This window comes from Lathamus discolor, chromosome 2, assembly GCF_037157495.1.
Source record: "Lathamus discolor isolate bLatDis1 chromosome 2, bLatDis1.hap1, whole genome shotgun sequence".
In the NCBI taxonomy this organism is placed as follows: Eukaryota; Metazoa; Chordata; class Aves; order Psittaciformes; family Psittacidae; genus Lathamus; species Lathamus discolor.
In genome coordinates, this window is record NC_088885.1 from 63,051,477 (window position 1) to 63,073,454 (window position 21,978).

The 21,978-nt window shown below is 40.8% G+C and overlaps 1 protein-coding gene across 4 annotated transcripts in view; it reads left to right on the plus strand.

The window, feature by feature from the left end:
- KIAA0319 (KIAA0319 ortholog) overlaps positions 1 to 21,978 on the plus strand; it is a 47,801-nt gene that overhangs the window by 13,920 nt on the left and 11,903 nt on the right. For 3 of the 4 annotated variants that reach the window (XM_065667205.1, XM_065667206.1, XM_065667208.1), the window contains 12 exons: positions 3,872 to 4,644; positions 8,165 to 8,348; positions 9,961 to 10,065; positions 10,712 to 10,809; positions 11,230 to 11,317; positions 11,887 to 11,979; positions 12,585 to 12,717; positions 14,461 to 14,689; positions 16,538 to 16,661; positions 18,058 to 18,190; positions 19,064 to 19,212; positions 21,691 to 21,842. In XM_065667205.1, coding sequence (XP_065523277.1) covers positions 3,872 to 4,644; positions 8,165 to 8,348; positions 9,961 to 10,065; positions 10,712 to 10,809; positions 11,230 to 11,317; positions 11,887 to 11,979; positions 12,585 to 12,717; positions 14,461 to 14,689; positions 16,538 to 16,661; positions 18,058 to 18,190; positions 19,064 to 19,212; positions 21,691 to 21,842 — 2,261 coding nt within the window. The remainder of the gene's footprint in view (positions 1 to 3,871; positions 4,645 to 8,164; positions 8,349 to 9,960; positions 10,066 to 10,711; positions 10,810 to 11,229; positions 11,318 to 11,886; positions 11,980 to 12,584; positions 12,718 to 14,460; positions 14,690 to 16,537; positions 16,662 to 18,057; positions 18,191 to 19,063; positions 19,213 to 21,690; positions 21,843 to 21,978) is intronic. The other variant, XM_065667207.1, reaches the window with a different exon arrangement.

The window sequence follows — 21,978 nt, forward strand, 5'->3', positions numbered from 1 at the left end:
CATTGCTAATGTGCCAAGGGTTGCATGGACTACTGAATTTGGAAATACTGGATGTGGGGGAGTAGGTATTAACTACAGCTATGGGGTGATGGGCATTAACTACAGCTGTGCTCATGGCTGGTTTGCAGTAATCCTCAAGATCATCCTGGGCATCTTATAATGCCAGCTTTTTGAGGAGAACATGGAGCTGATGTTTTTGTTGCTGTAGTGAACAATAAACATGCCTTCTGTAAACAAATAAAATGTTCTCCTGTGAGATACTGAGTACCTGCTGTAGGGTCCATGTCAGTATCTTTAGGGGAAAAAAACCCAACCATTTCAAAAGAAGGCAATAATGTGTAATAAATACTGAATTTTGGCTGTGGAGAATGTCACAGTTTTATATTTTTGATGATGCTGTTAATTGCTAGCAGGCTAGAATATCCTCAGTGTTCATATAGAAAGTGCTTTTGTTCTTTAGCTGCAATTTAGCTGTGCTTTCTTGATATACCTGAGAACAAAACAATTATGCTCAGACTGCTGGCTGTATTCTAAACCTCTCCCTGGATCTCAGGTACCAGAGCACAGTGTTTAGGGGCTAATACATTCTGGTATCACATATGATTTTAGTATGAATTTTAGTATTTATTTCCATCTTGATAATTTGCAGTATTTTCCATCCAAGTGGAGCTCTAAACTGAAAGGTACCTGCTGTTTTTTCAGGATATGTTTGCTGAAATAAATCAGTGGATGCTTTCTTGTGTTAATTTAAAAGGACTGCTTTTTAGTGGAAGCTTTAAGATGAATTGACTTGGGCTCATGAAGCTGCTAGATGTTCATTCAGGACTTATTCACCTGCTCTGGTGTGAGGTCCTCCACAGGCAGGTGGAGGTGGATATCTGTTCCACCATGGACCTCTGTGGGCTGCAGGGGACCAGCCTGCTTCACCATGGTCTGCACCACAGGCTGCAGGTGAATCTCTGCTCTGACACCTGGAGCATCTCCTCCCCTTTCTTCACTGACCTCGTGTGTGCAGACCTGTTCCACTCCTCTCTCCTGCCTGCTGCTGTTGTACAGTGTTTTTTACACCTTCTTAAATATGTCATCAAAAAGGTGATGTACCAGTGTACCAGTGTCACTGATAGGTTTAGCTGTGGCCAGCAGTGAGTTACTCTTGGAACTGATGTGGGGACAGCTTCTGGTGTCTTTCCACAGAAGCATGCCTGCATTCCATTTCCTCCCACCCCCGACTACCAAAACCTTGCCACATAAACCCAATACAATGGGTAAAAAAGAAAAAAAAAGCTAGAACAGTAGACAGGTCACCCAGTGAATCAGATGCATACCACTCACTAAAGTTTGTGCCTCTCGGGAGGCTTGAGATGGATGTGGCTATAGATGGCGGGTACCATGTACCATGCTTCTGCCACTCAGCATCTCGTGCAGTTTGGATGAAACTTCCCAAACCTGCAGATGCAGCACCTCATTTCTCCACATAGGTAGTCCTCACAATGTCAGTTTCATTTCGCTGGCTTCTACCCATTCATTGATGAAATCAGCTTAAATTGAAATAGATTTAAATTATTCTGGCCATTAATAAAAAGCAATATTTTTAAGGCTAATGCATCAAAAAAATTACTGACTTCTCCTCCCCCCAAGAGAGATAGAAGACACTGCTTTCCACCACAGGAAGAAGAGTTTACTTTGTGACTGGGAATCCAACACCTTGGAATCAATTCATCTTGAGTGGGCATATTTTAATCTGGCATTTGTGGCAGTCCTTCCAAATAGTGCTACTGAAATGCATTTCTGGAAATACAGTAGTGTTCTCCTGACTGGCTCTCAATTTTCTCTTGCTGTGTGTTTATATTGTGATGCTTTGTTCTGAGGTTAGCCAGTCCAACAAAATGCAAAGATGGATTGGCAGATAATTGCAGTCACAGGTGTTGAGCAGCCTAGTCTCCTGTTTTGAACTCCATGCAGCCCAGCCAAAGATTACATGGCCTCACAGAGTCTGCTAGACATCACCAGTATCCTTTTCTTTAGTCTGGGAGAGAGGATGTTTCCAGATGCATAGCAAGCCATCAAATTTCAAAATATTTCACTGCGGTTGGTCTTGGGCTTTGAAGAATAAGATGAACACCCTTTTCTTACCATGTATCTAAAGCATGAAACACATGCCAGGACAAAGGACACTTTAAGATGTAGGCATGTCTTTGAAATCATAGTGGAACCACTAGCCTGGGTTTGCAGTTCATTCTTTCTTACTTATACTGCCATGGCTATATGTTCTGGTAATGTGTTCTGGTTCACACAGGTCTTTCCAGAAAGGCAGGATGGTGTAGTGTCTGATAACTATCTTTGAGATTATAGCGAGTTATGCAGTATGCCAGGTTAGTTCATATTGTCCACATCTCCGGTGGAAGTGTTGGGTGTTTCCCTGTGAAGGGATGTAATGGCTGCACTGGTGCATCTACCCTTGTAAGCATTTTGTTTGGTTGTTTTTTTTTTTTTCTTCTTGAATTGAAGTTAATCTACTTTGCAAGCTGTATATTGATCCCAGGCACTATAATGCCTGACAGGTATTTCAGTAGCTGTACTCAGACCACATATTGTGGAAGAGTGTACTGCAGTTTAGCCCAGAAGATGTGGTGGGATCTGTAGTGCAGTTGTTGAACACAGTGCATGGACAAGAGAATCTCTGCATCTCTTAGGCTCTAGGTCATGATCAGACCTAACCCCTATTGCCGTCTTATTTCTATTCTTTGATTTTATTTTTCCTGCTTACAGATTTGAGCTGGAATCAGTCAGTCAAGCTGCCTTTTCTTTTTCTCCTGCCATATACTGTTGTGAATAAAGAGGCTTCTACTGCCAGAACTTAACTGTTAGAGATGCGCAGAGCAGTCAGTCAACTTTGTCTTCCATTACTGTGTTAGCTCCGCAGTGCTCTCATCTTGTTTTCACTGGTTGACTTAGCAAGTCTAGTTTTAAAACATGTTAAGAAGAATGTCCTGGTTTTACTCAATTGATTTTTGAAGCATGATCAGATTTTTTTTTTTTTCAAATTGCGTTTTGGCGAGAGGAATTCTGAAGATCAGTTATAACCAGGAAAAAAGCATCTAGAAAAGATGTTAAAAGTTGACTGAGATACACAGTATGTTGATTCATGCTTGATTTGAACACTTCACACTCAGTCTGTGATGTGCTTAAAAATAATTCTGCTGACATACTAAAAGTACTTCACTGCATAGGAAGGAAAGATGCTCTGTATTGGAGCAACCTCTTGTGATTTTGCATGAACTAGTGGGTAAAGTGGCAGAAGTTGGAGAACTTGCCCAGTTTTTATATTAAGTTCAGCAATTACGTTGGTATGAGTGATTCTTAATGAAGTTCAAGTGAGATGGCAAATGTTTCTTCTATGTAAATTTTTGCTGCCTTCTGCTTGAAATGCAACAATCACATGTTACAGCATTTTATTTGAGTTTTGTTTAAAAGCATATTTTGTTCACTATGCTATGATAATGGAAATGGAGGTACCCCATGATTTTTTTTTTTGTGCATGTTCCTTGCTCTGTTCCTGGTTTTAAGTACTGGCAACTCACTTTCATTTCTTATGTATTTGTAGAAAGGGAGTAACAAGTACTTTGCAAAACATATGAAGATCCTACACTGAAAAATCCTACAAAGTACAACTGCTACTGCAAAGGGACACGTTGGGGGGGGGGGGGGAAGTAGTGGAGTAGTGATTATGTCAGTGAAAAGAAATGAGCTTATTTTAGCAGGGTACCACCTGTTTTTATCTTGTTTCTTGTGGTAAGCCATTTTTGGTCACAGTAAACTATATTATGGCTTGATTGTAGTGTTGTGTCTTATGTTGGTGGTGTTGTTTCAGGTTCCAGTTGTGAGCAGTGCAGAGAAGGAGCCACATACTCAGGTGCAGTAATATCTCCCAACTTAGAAACCACTAAAATTATGCGAGTTCCTCACGCTATGTCTGTGTCGGACTGCATTGCGGCGTGTTGTGACTTCTCTGGTTGTGACTTGTCCTGGATGTTTGAACGACGCTGTTACATTGTGAACTGTCAACACAAGGAGAACTGTGAACCTAAAAAAATAGAAACTGTAAAATCCTATCTTACTTTCGTGCTGAGGCCGTCTCAGAGGCCAGCCTCTCTGCTGGGATTTGGGCAAGTGATCCCAAGCATGGTCCACTCTGTGGGACTCCAGAATGAGCCATCTGAGGAAGTGAGTAGCCTGAAGGAGCTGTCTCTGCTTGGCAAAGATCCCAGCCTTGAGGAGATACCTGAATACATTGATGATTACAAGGAGTTGGAACAGGACCCATTTCAGATGAGTATCAAACATGAGCAGAAGGAGAGCATGGATTATACTGACTGGGGCCCAATAGTGGCAGGTGAAAACGGCTTCAACTATTCCATGGGTGATGATGGAGATAACCAGGAAGACATTGTTGAAAAGAAAGGAGAGTCTGGGAAAAGGGAAAGCCTTCTGAATAAAAACATCTCTGAATTCCACTCTGTCACTGAACACTCCATAGAGAGGTTGTCATCTCTCCCAGAGATTACACCATTCCCTAGGAAGACATTTGAAAGTGAAGCAGCTGTTCAGCTTCTTCAACAACCTGATGATGCTTTGCAAAAAGAGGTAGGTTTGCTCCTCAGGAAGAAGGCAGAGTATAGTGAGGCCTGTTTGCAATGGTTTTGTTTTTCAAATCAAATTAGGTTATTGCTTTGTAATGTAACAAGTCTCAAATGACTTACAGTCTTATTAGAGTGTAGAAAAGACTGAGAGCAATTCATCTGTCTCAATAGGCAGATGAATTGCTAAAGGACTCTTCTGTCAGATAAGGAGCAGAGCTCCTTTTGAGACACTGGGGTTTCCTTGGAAGTGTACAGAGGTGTGTGCTTTTACCTACTGGAATGGTGCTATGGTATTCTTCCCTTCTAGTATCCAGAAGCCAAGACCAGTAACTATAAGTTCCTCCATCAATAAAATTAAGCCTATTTTATGGGTTTCATGTTACTAATGCATAGCAATGTTACAGACATAATGGGGCCGAATACCATCTATAATGTTCTTAAAACATATTAGACAGTCAAGGTGCATAAGGGGCGGTGATGGCTTTGGACTATGATGTACAGCAGGATGAAGTGGATAAGTTGTTTTTGTTCTCAGAATCCTTTTCTTGAGTCTGTCAATAAGAAAATTAAGTTAAATACTTAAAGCTAAATTTAGATACTTAAGTAAAATGCAACTTTTTCTCTATTTATGCCCATGAGTTTGATCAGTTGAGACTAAGGGGGCTCCAGTTTCTTAAGAACAGTGTGGGATCAGTTGGAAGGTTGAAACAGGCTGTAAGGTCAACATTTACTGGGTTTGACACACACACCCCTGCTAGAGGGAGGAGGAAGTTAAGCACTGTTAGCTGGATTGCTCTATATTCTACCAGATTTTATAACCAGCAACTACCTATCTCTTGCTGTAAAAATAATAATTTATTGCCATTACCATAGGGAAGAAAATACTTGTCACAGATTTCATGCAACTTTCTTACTTACAGGTGAGATTCTTGGAGGGGACAGCTGAAATGTTCCCCAGGGAACTGAATGACTGTTTTTTTTGGTTGGTTGTTTTCTTTTGTTTGTTTGTTTTTTCCCTTTGGATATGGGAATGTTCTTGTTTTCTGTGGTAATCCTCTAGAGATTTACACGCAAGTCAAACCCTGAGAACTCGAGGACATGGGCCCTCATGGGTAGTGTGTTTGTGACAAGCAGTTGTGGCTGTACAGGTGGGTAAAAGCAAACAAAAAAACTACACAAAGCCCATACCAACAGAACTGCCTACCCTGTTCACTCCAAGGAAGAGTCCTTTCTTTTCTTTCCTTTTCATTTTGGTTCCCAAGCTAGAATTTGGGTTAATCTTGCTTTCTACATCTGCTCAGGAATATCTCTCAGCAATAGTTTCTGCTTGAGAACTCAATTCCTGATATTGCCCCTGCCCCATTGCTGCCTGCTAGCATTCCTAATTTAAGCTATTTTTTTGGCTGTGACACTGCTTTGGATGTGACAGTGCCACAGGGCAGCTTTTTTGACTGCAGAGTGTTGCCTAGGCTTGCCAACTGAAGAGATGTTTGGTGCCATTGCAGAAGACAGTGACCCAGGAAAGGTATGTTTGAGGTGACTTTGTCCCCATCTGTCCTACAAAGGCAGGATGGCTGCTTCTCAGCTGATAGATTGGAAAAGGGCCAGGAGAGGAGGAAAACCAGAGGGAACTCAGAAAAGTAAGCATCCCTCAAATTTGGCAGGCAAAGAAATGCTCTGGTTTTCCAAAGTGCGTTAAAGAAGATCTTTTTGGAAGATGTGCGATGGAGTGATTACTATGTAAAGGAGAGCTGCCTTTTGTCAAGGCATGAGGCAGGACCTCTTACCATGTGTGATAATGTTGTCAAGGGCGAGATTCCAGCTGAGGGTATAGGTTTGGCATGCCAAAGGCACTACCTAGGAGAGCTGCAGTCCCTGATCCTGTTGTCAATGTCGCAGCTGCTCAGAGACATCATCTTACTCTCTGCATATTGGGCAGAGCTGGAAATATGGCCACAAAGGTGCTTGCATCGTCTTTTTTACAGACCCGTCTGGAGGTGCAGCTCTTGGTGTGGTCCTCACAGGTCAGGCAGCCACAGTCCCCAACACTGCTGTTACTGTCCCAGCTGCACAGGGATCTTTTCTCTCTGTCCTTAACTGAAGGCAGAGATGAAGTTGCAGATGACTTCCATACGCTCTGTTTCCTTGCAGGCTGGGAAGCCAGTCCCTGACGTCACTTTTGTGCTCCCAGCTGCACAGGGAGCTTTTCCTACTGTCCACATCCAAGGCAGAGCTACTCTGATTTCCTAGGGAGGCAATAGACTGCAGAATGAAAGTGGAGCAACTGAAGAGAAGCTGAGAGCTCGGACTGTTCAGCCTTGATCAGAGAGGGTTCAGGAGTGTCTTACCAATGTGTATAAATAACCATGGCAGGAGTGAAGATGGGCTCTTTTCAGTGCTGTCCAGTGACAGAACAAGAGGCAATGGGCATAAATTGAAATGCAAGGAATTTTATTTAAACACTAAAAACATTCCATTTCTTTTTTCTTGTGATGATGGTGAAACACTGGAACAGGTTTTCCAGAAGCTGTAGATTCTCTGTCCTTGGGGATAGTCAAAACCTGACTGGGCATGGTCTTGAGCAGCCTGATGTATCTGACCTGCTTTGGGGAGCAGAGTTTGATTAGGCCATCTCTAGAGGTCCCTTCCTACCTCAGACATTCTATGATATCAGTGTGCATTTTACCAACCTTCATAATCCTATTCTTCAGTTAATGGATTATGTGTACATATAATAGCAGTATATGTCTTCATGTGCCACACGTAGTAGCCATAATTAGCAAAATGCTTTTCTCTAGATGTTGGGTCAGAAATATGTCTTGAGAAGGTAAGGAGAAACTGTTTGCCCTTTGAGACTAATGTGTCATTGAAAGGTGATACGGCTTAAGAGAAAGGGGCAAGGTGTTGGGCAGGGCTAACACAGTGCTGAGTTATTCCTGTAAAACTTTGTGTTCTTTGCTGAAGTTCTGATTTACCACAAGCTGTGTGAGAGAGAACACTACTACAGCTTGGTGACTGAAGTGGAGAGATCTAGAGTTTTATTAGTAGTGAGGAAACAAGAAGGCATGAGGAAGTTCTGTTCTGAGCAGAAACAGTAAGAGGCAAGGATTCTGTTATGTTTGTGTGTAAAGCATGAAGACAATAATACTCGCCACACAGTCTTTCTGTCATTGAGGTTTAAAGGTTTATGACTGTATTTAGAGCTGTTCTACTGTTCTTTGTTGCCTTGAGAACTGATAGCCTTAGTTGTGTTTCAGGTTACCTCATTTTGATAACCATATGAGCATTTCTTGTAAAGCTTGGGAGGGGGGAGAGGGGGTAACGAACAGCAAAACTCATCACCAAAAGTGCCGATCAAACAGTCCTCCTGTTTGATTGATATTCTGTATATGAATAAAACCTCCTAGTAACATATATCAGTAAGCTCACCCTACATGCTATTTAAAAAACAGCATACATCTAAATCTGGAAACATGAAAAATGGCTCACTTATGACAATTCTTTCCCTACAATACATTTTTCAGGCTGTTACACCTTCCCCTCCTTCAGAGAAACCGGATTTCTCCCCAGGTGTGTCAGAGAAAACCCAGACTCCCACAATGGCCCCAGAGAATGGCACTGAAGGTGGGATCATGCTACTTCTCACTAATACTGTGCCATCTGAGCCCATGGAGCAATTCACACCGCCCGTTACTGATGCTAAATCAGGTAATGTTTTAACATAGCTGGAGATCTGAGAGGTACCTGCAGGTTGGACAGTGGGTGGGGATGGCTTTTACGACTGTCAAGCTTCCAAACTGTTGTTAGTTACGAGCTTGCTCTTTATCTGAACGTAGCAACATCCCACTTCAGGCCTGTAGACCTACAGTAACATTGCAAACTTCAGACTCCTTAGCCACCTACTTTTGAGGCAGAACTCTGACCAAGTCCATTGTTAGTGGGAAATTATAATCCAAGCAAATACAGCAAAGTAAAAGAAGAGATTAAAAGGCTTTTTAAAATTGATTAATTTTTATACTTGGTGAGAAATATTCGAGGCTTTCTGCAGTTATAGAATAGTCTCTTCAAGCCATAATATTGTTTTTATGTGACTCTTCAGAATATTGCTCCCTCTTAAACTCTTGAGTAGGGTTCCCACTATTTATAGTTGTCAGATATTGTTCAGGAACCTAGGTGGGACCTGAGGAAGCTCAGCCCTTAATAGGGGAGAAGCCTAGCCTGTAGTAGGGGAGAATCTGGCCTCCTCATCCTGAGGAAAAAAGTTTTGCTCTAATTTCAAAGCTGTGAGAAAGCTTATCAGACTTCCATCTGCAGAGCAACAGCTTTTAGTTTGACAAGGACACATATAACCACTATGTTCTCAGTAGTTGCACTAAATTCTGTGTGTGTATATGTTAGAGTATCTCTTTTTTCTTCTGCTGAGTTTCCTGCCTCCCTGTGCATCCTGACAGTTGAAATGGTTAGAAGGGCCACAAGTAGCAGAGAAGTAGTGTTTGGCCCTCTGGTATACTGAAGGATATGGAGAGTTAAGCATTTGGGACACTCTTGGCACCCTCTGCCAAACTGCAACCTGCCAGCCAGGATAGCAGTAGCAGGTGACAGGAAAAAATGAGCTGCAGGAGATCTCTCTCCAAGGCAACAGATTGTCATTACCATTGAGTGTTGACTAGGCAGCTCCTCGTCCTCCACAGGAGGAGGTTGAAGATGACTCAAAAAGGAGCTTGGAAGAAGAAGCTGAAGGGAAGTTTGTGATGAATCTCAACGTAAGTACTGCTTTGTGTAAGGGATACCTCAAGTTTGTGTGTTATGAGCCCTACTGTCTTAAAAATCTGGAAGTCACTCCTCTCTTTTGGTCATCACCCTCATCTAGCCATTTTATTCTCATCTCCTGTGGAGGTCCAAGTACAAATATCCACTCCACTGGTCTCTAGGGCTGCTCCCATGAGCAATTGTGGAGCCTTGGACGCATTAAAATAGTGGTGACAGAAAGTGTCTTGGCATTGTGGCCTCTTCAGTCCGTTTTTAGGCCTGTCAGCTGTGATATTCAGGAGTAGTCAGAATGCTTTTCCCTAAAACAGAAGTAGGGGAAATGACACTTCATATTTGGGGAAGAAGAAAAATTTTGGTTTGGTAAAAGGTGAAGGAGCCATGGTCATGAATATAATAGATTATGTATTGAGGAATTCTTATTTTTCACTTGTCCTTCCCTGTTCATTGTAGAGTTTGTCAAATTTTATTTAATCCATTACAAGTAATATTCAAAGATACTGAATTTAAATCTGTCCATCTTTTAAAACATAATGTACTCGTTCTGTCTTAGATACAGTAAAAGAACTTATTGTGTCTGCTGGAGATAACATACAAGTGGCGCTACCCAAAAATGAGGTTGAACTGAATGCCTTTGTTGTCCCACCTCCGCCTACAGGTGAGTTGAATGGCCTTGGCATACAAGGAGATGCACACACTACCAACCTGTAAATGCAGATGAGTACTGATTTATGTGATAAATCAGGATAAAACCATCCTTCTCATCTCCTACTGATACATTTTTTTTGGTGGCTCCAACCGCAGGGGGGATTTCCTCCTTTTCATTTTGGAGGTTTATCCATTTTTTTTTTTTAGTGGATTTTATTTTCAGAGCCTGAACTCATTAGCCAGATGGTTCAATAGAAGGTCTGTGATCCAGGTTATAGTATCTTGCTGTAAAGGGAAGGTGGAAGTTGCTTCTGAATGCTGCATATACCTTAAAATTACCAGCTTCTGAACTGCAGCAGCAAGGAATACATATTTCACAGGTAGGTATGTAAAACACGTTCACTTCACATGAAGCTGGATTTCGTGAAGTCAGTTATTTGTGAAGCCCATTATATACTTGCTATTTTACCATGTTACAAAGCACTGTGGAAGTATAACATGTTTTCATACTGCTTCATTTTGCAGGCTTAAACAGTAGCAGTTATGATTTCCTACTGTAGCATTTTATCTGGTGAATAGTGAACTTGATTTCTTTGTTTTCTGGGCTTATTTTGAAGGCAAAGCTGATTACTGTTATGCTATGTTACTGCTCTTAGAAACAGCCTACACCTATGAGTGGAGCTTAATCAGTCATCCTGCTGACTATGGTGGTGAAATGGAGCGCAGGCACAGCCAGACCTTGAAGCTCTCACATGTAAGTGAGCTGTAAGCTCAGGCTCGTTGTGTTTGTGTGGTCCTTTCACAGGAATCTAACCTGTTGGGAAGGTCACCTTTATTCAAGGAGTCTCTCCACTTGCATGTGTCACCAAATCTTTGCCAGATTAGATGTGTGGTGTTTTGTGGGGTTGGCTTTTTTTTTTTTTTTTTTTTTTTTGGTTTTTTTTTTTAGAGTGCTCTAATAATATTCTAAGGTAGAGTAAAAATTCCTAAGTTTTGGCTTTGTATTTCTCACTTCTGGGCAGTGACTAGTAGCCTTCTGTGTATGTATTTATGAAAGGAGCTCTAGGTTTCAGATACCAAGATTTTTCTCTGTTTACAACATGACTGGCAGATTTATGCATACTGCTTTTGTATAATTCGACAGGTAACCCAATTTGTTCTGTGTTTGTCTCAGTTATCAGTGGGACTTTATGCCTTCAAAGTGACGGTTTCTGGTGAAAGTGCCTTTGGCGAAGGTTTTGTAAATGTCACAGTCAAACCAGGTAAATCAGTTGGCTAAAATAATGAAATTAATTTCTTCAACACAAGTAGTTGTACAACATGCTTATCTAATAGTGTGTCGCTTACTGTCTGCCAAGGGCATCTGGTAGTCCAGTCATGCAGAGATGTTGCCTAACTTGGTGTCTGTAAAGCATTTTAAGGAAGTAGAGTTGCTGGCTCATTGTGTTTAAATGCTTTCTGGTCTTGTACCCTCCTCAGGCAAGGCCTGAGATAGCAATCATGCCACCTTTTGTGGTCTCCAGTACAGCTGGGAACAGCAATTAGGTGCTGAACAATCTCTAGCTGCAAGTTACAGTGCACAGGTATAATCTAAATTATACCAGTTAGAAGGGGCTGCAGCAGAAGACTGCTGTGTCAGTGCACTGTTCTTTAGCAACCTTTTCTTCCCCTTGCCCAAAAAGGACTAGCAGATGCTGCTGCAAAGCTGTCAATCCTACATTTAAATCACTGGGGACTATTGATCTGTAGAGTCAACACATTAATTTGACCTGGGCTTTCACTACTTCTCCTTTCTTTTTTTTTTTCTTTCCTTCTCTCATCTTTCTCACAGCAGTCAGAGTTAACCAGCCACCTGTTGCCATTGCTTCACCCAAAGTACAAGAAGTTTGTTTGCCTACAACTTCTACCTTCATTGATGGCAGTCGTATGTACTGGACCCTCCTGTGCTTATATCCTCTATTTTTTGTATACAGTTATAATGTTGTTTGTTGTCAGTTACAAGTGAAATTCCTTCTTTTCACTCAGAAGTTCCCTGAATTTATTTTTGGGATTTGAGTCCAGTTATAAATTATTTTAATAAATTAAAAAAAGGTGATAAAATGCAGCCTTCCGCCTGGAGACTGAGATGCTGTGTGTCAGAGGCTGCTGTGTCCAAACAGCAGCTACTCTTACAGTTTGTTCCTGTCCTGCCCAGAAAACCTGTGCCAGCATGGCTGGTGCCATGGTATAAAGCTGTTATGTAGGGTATGATGAAATGTCATAATTCTTCTCATAATTTCTGACAGCAGACTGTGCAGAGTCTGAGACTGATTTTTATTTGTGTGTGTGAAGAATCTTTTGTTTGTTTAGATAAACCATACCAAATGTAGTTTGGAATATGTGGTATAACAGCTATGGTACATGAAATCTGTTCAAATATGCTTGAGAAAATAATTGTAGAAAAAACAGGGATCAGTGCATGAAACACATTAGTATTTATTCCAACAATTTCTACAAGAAACGGATTATGTTTGTCTTTAATGAATATAGAAAGTGTTGATGATATGAAGATAGTGAGTTACCACTGGGAGGAAATTAAAGGACCTTTGCGAGAGCAGAAGGCATCTGCTGACACACCTGTCTTGCACTTGTCTAACCTTGTTCCTGGGAACTACACTTTCAGGTACCTGCACAGATGCTTTTCTTTGAGGTTTTAACTATTTCTGTGATGTCAGCTAAATGTTTGTTTCTCTTGTGCTCACATGTACCTCCTCAAACAAAAAAACTTCTTCTGCATGCTTTTAACCTGCATTTTGTGCAGTGGAGAGACATAGGGAGCAATTTTATTAAAAAGTGCTTGCAGTGATTTTTGTGATACTGGTGTAGCGATACATTACAACACAAAGTTATGCAAAACACCCACAACCCCCCCTGCCCCTTCTATAGAAGTTGGCAAGTGTGCTGAGATGAAACTGCAGTCAGGCTGTGAAAGTCATCCCCTGAAGGGTGATAGCAAACAGAACAATATTGGGAGACTGATCCTTGCAGGGCATTGTTGTCTGCTCGTTTTAATAAGGGTCACTCTGTTCTTCATAAAAGCCATTGCCTTGCTACTGGTTCCCTCTATTCATTGCTGAAGCTGGATTTTGTCCAGCAGTGGAAGCAACGTTTTTGGTTCTGAGTGCTTTAATTAAAATCCGAGTTAATTTTCTGAGCTTTTTTAACTTAAAGTCTAATCTGTACAGAGGCAGGCTTCCTGCTGATCCAGCCTGGGTTATTTGGCTGCCGGCGCACAACAGCCTACTAGTCAATATATTGTTTATCAGTGTAACATCAGCAGAATGTTGAAGTCAGCATACATATATGTTAAATGTGGTGCTTTGCATAAGCTTCAACAAAAATTGCATAACTTCAGCTTCTATTCTGTGTTCTTTATTGGAATTGTTCATATTGTACAGTGGCAGAAAGGAGCATAGGATTTTTTTTCTGTATTAATAAGGGCAGAGCTTGCTTTTACAAGCAATGCTCTCAAGTGTGTTCTAAACCCTAGGTAATTAAGAAATCACTTTGTGTATCTGTGCACCTCTAGGGAAGGATGAGGTACTTGAACAATAGAGCAGTGTGTTCGATCTTCCAGGAAATGAGCTGGTTGAAAAAGTCCAGTGTTCTGATACACATGGATATGCACACCCACTGCAAAAGTATTTATTCCCTATCAAAAGAATTATTGAGCACTAGTTTTGTTCTACTCAGGAAGGGCTTCAAGAGTGGTTCCCTTCCATGTGGACAGTAGTACGTAGTTTTCGGAAGAGGTGAATTAGAGATATAGTCAGTTACCCTACTGCTGAGGGCAGACTTTTCATCACTTTTGTGTGTCTGCAGCAGACTCATGTTAAGGTGATTTGTCATTATGTTTCTGAGAGGCAGTAGTGGGGTTTTTAAACCCTGTACTTTTTTAGTTTTGTGACTTGACATCCTCAGAAGTGTGAGCTGCACTGAAATAAGTGTCACAAAGCAGTAAGAATTTAAGAACTGCTAGTGCGCTATAAGCAGAGCTTCTGGACATCAAGAAGTGTAGTCTTGGATGTAGGTGTGAACTGGGACTGTTACACCATGGCTTCTTAAAGAATTTGCAGTGAAATGTGTTTGAAGTTGCCGTTAACTGCAGGGAAAGGATTTCATGTGGGATCCAGTATAGCTAGGCTTTTTATTATTATTTTCCTTAAAGGTTGAAAGCTGTGGGATTTTTTAAATCAGTCTTCTGAATTTCTTTCCTACCTGTCTCTGAAGCAGAAGTTTGTGTAGTATAATCAGCGGGTCTGTCTTAGGTGATGTTCAAAAAAGTGCCAGGAAAAGCTAACTTTGAACTTAAGACTTAACAGAAGTCCATCTTAACAGATTTCTGATACTGTTTTTCCTGTTGTAGACTCACAGTGATTGATTCAGATGGAGCAGCCAACTCTACCATTGCATCTCTGAGTGTCAACAAACCAGTGGATTACCCACCTATTGCCAATGCAGGACCTAATCAGGCAGTCACCTTGCCCCAGAACTTCATCACGCTGAATGGAAACCAGAGCAGTGATGACCATGAAATTGTCAGCTATGAGTGGTCACTGAGTCCCAAAAGCAAAGGAAAGGTTGTAGCAATGCAGGTATGCCTGTTTCTCTTTGTTTAGGATTGGAAGGCTCTTTTATTTTTGCATCTAACAGGAGCAAGCGCATACTTAAGTAACTACTCAGAACTCAGAAGCACTAAGGTATCTAGTGTGATGTTAGGGTTTTTTTGTTGTTGTTGTCATCATTCCTCTCTGTACCAGCTCTCATTATAGATACTACTTTTAATTCCTTCTCTCTTATCATACCTTGTGGCTTTTTCTCATTCCTGCTGTTGTTGTTCCCTGGTGGTTTGGAAGGATTTCCAAGTTCACAATGTCTGTCCTTGGACCCTAGAGCTCCACAGGTTTCCATCTTCTGAAATGCTGGACATGCTGAAAATTGGTTTTGTGAGAATGTGGAGGATGGTCAGGGTTTTATTATAACATTTCTTTCTGGAGAAAGTAGGACTCAAATAGAAACTCAATTTTGCATGTGAAAGATGGCAAGGCTTTTGATAGTGTTAGGCAGCCATGCTCTTAGGTGTTCTTTATATGCTCACTAAAACTTGGGTTTCCTATGAAGGCCAACTGAATTTATTCTCTTATTTTCATGGCTTTATTAATCTGAGAATTTTTTTAATCTGAGAAAATGTAATAAAAATTTTCAATGAACTTGCACTCAGTTGGAGAGTTTTGTAACTCTGTAGGCAGTTGAGGTAATTAATGTAATGAAGCCCGTTGAAACTCAGAAGCCATTTTTTTGAGGCCAGATTTCTGCAGTGTTGCAAATGCTTTAGACCTTCAGAAATTGAAAGAGATCATTTTGTAGCTCTGTTTAGGAAAGGAGTAATATTGATGCAAGCCTATACTGTAGGGGTAATTAGGAAACTATGGAAGGGCTTATAGCATAATGGCTTATTTTTGTTCATTTACCATGAAAATGATTTTCCAAAAGCATCCGTGCAGCCTGAACTTGCAGTTTTCAGATGCTGTTCAGCCTTAAAGCAGCTTTCCTGGAGAAAGAGAATGACTGTTTGAGATACCTCATTGGGTATGTAATGTGGAAATGCAAGAGCATTTTATGGTTTTTTTCCAAGAGCCTAGTAATCTTTTTAATTTCCCTAAAGCTGAGGATGCTGGTCTCAGGTGTATTACGTGGTATCCATGATTAGAGAGCAATTTAACAAGTACGTTTGCTGGTTAGTTAATCATTAGTTCTCGTTATCATATTAGTAAAAGAAACCCACCTAATTGTGTTGTGATTTGTTATTCCTCATATGAGAGATGCCACTTTATTTTATTTATGCTCACTTTATTAGCAAAAGGACCTATAGCTGGGCCCAGTCATTTTATGAGCTCATAATAGATATCAACTAATATTGCTGGAAGAGTATACTCAGGACAGAGTTGTCTTGTTTAACTTGTTTTTTCCATAAGCCTATCTGGCTGGGATCAAATCAAGCTTGATTTCGCATTTAACATTTTTCATAAATATTAAAGAATGTCATGATGTTTGGTTTTATAATACCTCAAAGGAAATGGAATGAGATGTAGTAATTTCTGTCAGTCTTTAATTTCCTAATTGAAAAAGTTAACATCCCATGTGTCTCACAATTGTTGTGGTTCAGAAAAAATGCAGCAATTATACTAGAAGATATTAAAGTTTATTGTCTATAAATATTTCTCTGGGTTGATAGGGACAGTCGCAATAGGGAATATGTACATCTGTACATCAAATTTTCAGTTTCCTCTTTGTCTGCAAGATGCTTAAACTGCTAGCTCAAGGTCTGTATTGATGAATTAAAACAAATTGTATTTTTTCTTCATAATTGCTCTGTGATATCTTTCATATTCCATGAGCATTTCTGTTTATCTTGCACCTCTGTCTTTATAAATGTCGTGTAGGGAGTGCGAACTCCGTACCTCCAGTTATCTGCAATGCAGGAAGGCGATTATACCTTTCAGCTGACTGTCACAGACTCTGCGAGGCAGCGGTCCACAGCTGAGGTCACACTGATAGTACAGCCTGGTAAGTCAGCTGCAGGCATGTCTGGGTCCCTCAGGGGTGGTCAGCCTGATGCCTTAGCACTGTCCTTGAATACATCATCTCCCCGCATTGCACCACTGAGATGACAGTCTGTATGTCCTATATCCCTGCCTCAAGGATTCTTCCATCTCCATTTTCTGTCAAAGCAAGCATTGAAACAAGCGTCAAGTCATAGAAAGTCCAGGTGGTGATCCTGAAGGCTCAGACCGGCCTGATTATGTAATGCAACCTGTACGGGTATTTGACTGAGTGCCTGTCTAAAAGCTAAAATGGGGCTCTTGTGATAGTCTACAAAGTATGTTTTGCACAGCTGTTCAGAGTATCAGTCAGTGCTTTGCTCGGTTTCTTTATTGGTTTGCAGTTCTCTGTTGAGAATCCTTGTGTAGTTTGAATTCTCACTAGAACCGCATTGTACTTTCGAGGGAAAAGTGTCAAGCAATGAATTTTCAAAGGCAGCATCTTTCACACACTTGTTTAGATTTGGGAGCTAAATGATGAATGGGCCCAAATGGTCTGGGACTCGCGAGATATCTTATGCACACCCCCCCTTTTATTTATTTTTTTTTTTTTAACTGTGTCTGCCTGTTGCCTCCAGAGTAGCCTGTTCTGCCCATCTGAAGGTCTCAACATTCCAGCATGGGGCAACATTTTATCTTCCTGTTGTTGCTTACATCTTTTTGTAGATGATCCCTTCTGGGGAAACTTCACAGTGGGCATTTACTGTGGAAATCAAGAATGTGAATTAGAAGTACAGCTTACGGTGGTGTCTTTTAGACCCATTGTAGTGTGGAACTAGAAAGGTGTTACTGAAAGATGTTATATAGAAGTCAGGTCTAAGGGTAAATAAATATTCAGGAAAATGGTAGCATTATTAGTTTTACAATGCCACAAAAGCGTAGGCTGAAAACACAATTAGGTTATATGTGTCTGCACTAAATCTAAAAGGCTCTGCACTGGCATTAACTTAGTGGCATTGTGCTGACCTTCAGCAGCAGCAAACTGGGCCAGTATCATCTTCACAGGCAGAGGCCTGTACTTGTGTGGGTGGTTTTGAAGTAGTAGTGGAACCAGGAAAATACACAACTACTCTTGTTATGAAACATTGCATATGATGCATTGAGCACACTGCAGAACTTTGGGAGCATGTACTTTTAGATGTGACTGTAAAAAAGGGAAGTATTTGCTGTGGGATTTGGCTTGTAGGTGTCACCCACGTAGTATTTTCTGCTGGCTTGTGCACATTATGCTTGTGATTTGTACCTTTGAGCCAATATATCAAATTTTTATACAATATTCTGTGTAAAATCTCTGTTATGATTGGCAGTACTTGCCAGTAGCTACCTAGAAAATGTTATACACTAAGTATTACTTTTTACAGAAAACAATAGTCCTCCAGTAGCAGTGGCTGGCCCTGACAAGGAATTGACCTTCCCAGTAGAAAGTACTACACTGGATGGAAGCAAAAGCCAAGATGACCAAGGCATTGTCTTCTATCACTGGGAAAATATCAGGTATATAGAGAGTTTATGGATCTTCAGTAGAATAAAGAACAAAGTGAAAGTAATTGGGTGCCAGAACCTCTTATACAGTTCTGTTGGGTAATTCACTGTTGGAGAACTGCTTTGAGGGTGTTCCTGCTCAGGTGGTAGTAGAGTGATAAGAATTTTAACTTCACGTTAGGCAGAGATTACGTAAGTCTTCCATATTTTGCAGTGAGTCATTTTGAGGTTTACTGTTACAAAGTTAAGTGACAATGATGGGAGCTTCCATGTCTCCTGTTAAAAAGCAACTAATGTGTTTGAGTACCCTCCTGAAATAGACGAAGTTTTCCCATCAATGCTTCTGACTAGGATTTCTTGGTCACTTGTTTGTTGGACAATAAATTGACAATCTGTTTAACCTGAGCTTTCAATAGTAGGTGACACTCTTGAATGATGATTGAAAATGTTTGACAAAAGTTTAGTTGTATGCTTATGTGCAAAACTAATTGATCCTTAATAAAAGGACTCATAATGAAAGCTCATCCATGGTACAGGAAAAGGTTTGTTTGGCAGCCTGTACATGTTGTGAGTGGCTCTTAAAGCAACAGATTTTGGATGATCCCATGAAACAGTACAGTGGGGAGGTTGAACTTCTGGGGTGCATTTTCTAATTTTCTAATAAATGAGTATGGAATGCTTGGGTGCTTTGTCTGTAAAAAAAAAAAAGATTTATTAATTCTCTGAACTAAACTCGTGTCATAGTTCTTTAACCACCAGTGCTTACAAGGGGTGGTAAAACTACAATATACATAAAAGCAAATTACATGATTGGTGCTGCTGAAAGAATAATTTGGCTGTCTATGTAGGATTTTTTTTTTTTTTTCCTGGGATGCTTTGTTTCAGTGGACCAAGCTCTGTACAGATGGAAAATGGTGACAAAGCAATAGCAACTGTGACTGGTCTTCAGGTTGGTACCTATCGCTTCAGGCTGACCGTGAAAGACCAACAGGGCTTAAGCAGTGCATCTGTGCTATCTATTACTGTGAAGGAAGGTAAGCCTAGTTCCTGCTGCTTAGAATACAGTAGGCAACTTGCCAGTTAATTCAGTCACTAACAGAATATATTTGGTTGTTGTGTTTCAAGGGTATTCAGGAAGAGTTAACTGCTATTTTGTTATAAAGTGTATTGTGAGTGACTGGTAGCATTAATTTCACTTACTGCAAGCTTTTTTGAATTAGTTGTAATAAGAATGCTTAAAAATACTATTTTGGACCCTACTACACTAGTGTGTGTCTACTTCATTGAGAATAAAATGAAAACATCATTTTAAAGTTAAGCTTTGAGCAGAAAAGCAGTTTTACTGTGGGTTTTAAAGTGAGGTCTCAGAGTATACCAATTTCCGCTTAAAAACTTAGCATTAGCAGACCTGTATTTATTTGAGTTTTTTTATATATGTAAGCTGTTGCTGTGGTGGGGGTTAATCACTTATCCCCCTCCCCCACAAGCATGCTGTAGAAGTGGCTTTAGGATAATAATATCTATTGTACAAGATCATAGAATCACCTACATTGGAAGAGACCTTTTATGGTCATGGAGTCCAACCTAGCACTGCCAAGTCCACCATTAAACCACTCCCTAAGTACCACATCTACACATCTTTTAAATAGCTCCAAGGGAGGTTGACAACCTTTTTAGTGAAAAATTTTGGGTTTTGGTGGGTTTTTTTCATATCCAGTCTAAACCTCCACTGGCACAACCTGAGGTCATTTCCTCTCATCCTATTGCTTGCCACTTGGGAGAAAAGATTGACATTCACCTCACTGCAGCCTCCTATGAGATAGTTGTAGAGAGTGATAAGTTCTCCCTTGAGCCTCCTTTTCCCCAGGCTAAACAATCCTAGTTCCCTCAGCCACTTCTCATAAGACTTGTGTTTTAAACTCTTTGCCAGCTTCATTCCTCTGACAGAGGTACCATCAGGTACTCCTCAGAGATTTAATAGCGTGTTGCATTCTCAAGTTTGCAGGTGGCGATGATCCAACCATCCTTTACCTCATGTTGTTCCTTAGGGAGTGATTTTAGCAATCTCCAGAGGCCTATACCTCCCTCTAAAGAAGGTGGTATAATACTTTTCAAATCTTGTTTGTTCCAGTGCTTGGCTTTCTGTTGCATACCTTGACGGATTTTTTTTTAGAGGGGACTGATGTACTCTGGCTCTGCAAGTATACCATTTATGAAATTATAATAGAGCTGTGTTAGAATCTTAGCTGCTGACTTCTTGAAAATGGAGTAGAGGAGGAGAATCGCCTTCCTTGACCTGCTGGCCATGCTCCTTTTGATGCAGCCTAGGACACGGTTGGCTTTCTGGGCTGCAAGTGCACACTGCTGGCTCATGTTGAGCTTCTTGTCAGCCAACACCCCCAAGTCTTTTTCTTCAAGGGTGCTCTCAATCCTGTCTCCACCAAGCCTGTATTGGTGCTTGGGATTGCTTGAACTCGGGTGCATCTTGGAGCGGATGGACTCAGTTTTATCCATGTGCATCATTGGTTAAACTGTTTTAGAGTTTCAGTTAGGTGTTTAGTCAGAAATGTATGACAACAGCTCTGCCCAACTGTCTCAGATTTTCATTCAGACTGTGAAGTGCAGTCACAGTACGTGCTGACAACTGTCACAGGTTCAATATTAAAAATATTCACTGGTCCAGTAGCCAAGTTTAATCAACTGGTTTATTTGGAAGAGACAAGATCATCACTTGTACCACAGAGAACTCTATGCTGTTCTAAAGAATACCTACAATGCTAGCCAGTGCCCTGGAGATCTGTCCAGAATTGAATTATTTATGTCAAATCTAATATTCAGACTGGCAAGGTATTTCACTCAGCTTCATAGCTTCCTGAAACTCTGTCTTATCACTTGTGTTTTAAATAAAAGTCAGTGATGTCTGTTTCTGGAAGGAGAATGTGTTCATGTTTCGTCATTGTTTTTTGGCTGTACTCCCAATGCATGCCTTCATTTCAGTGCTAGTGGTAAGCAAAAATCATTTGTGAACTGGGTTTACTGTAAGTTTCCCAATTAACATTTGCCTGTGTGAAGATACAATACCTCTACACAAACTTCTATTAGGTAGTAAGTGATTCTCAAAATGAGAAGAGCCCAGCATGGTGATCTGTGAAGCACATGGGCTGTGTTTCTAAAGAGGCAGAAAATCTTTTTGCTTGATTGAGATCTGATGCTTAAGTTATTGTCATACTGTAAATAGTGTACCCCACAATGCTTTCTGAAAAAAATATTTTTGTGTGGTACCTCTTATTGGTATTGTCCTCATGGTGCAGCTCTGCTTCTGTCAGGTTGTAAAAATTCTGGAGCCAAATTCTATGTACCCACTCATTCTTTCCTTGTACCTTTTAAACAAGATTCTGTTGTTACTGCCTGTAATCCTCGGGTAAAGAGTTGCAGTGTGGGTGTATTTGCAATGGCATGTCACATTTCACATGTTTTGAAAGCAAATCCTTCTCCACTATTTCTATGGCTAGAAAACAACAGTCCACCCCGGGCGCATGCTGGTGGGAAACGTGTTCTAGTACTACCAAATAACTCTGTTGCCTTGGATGGCTCAAGGTCTGTGGATGACCAGGGGATCGTGTCATATTTGTGGACTCGGGATGGTCAAAGCCCAGCAGCTGGGGTAAGTTTCTTGAAGGTTGTAACAAGTCAAATTCTGCTCTTGTTATGCATGTAGCATCGCTGTAGCAGGGCAGGCAAGTATGACTCATAAAATGCTCTGTGGCATGGTGTCTGTTTTGGGTTTGTCTTCCCTGCTC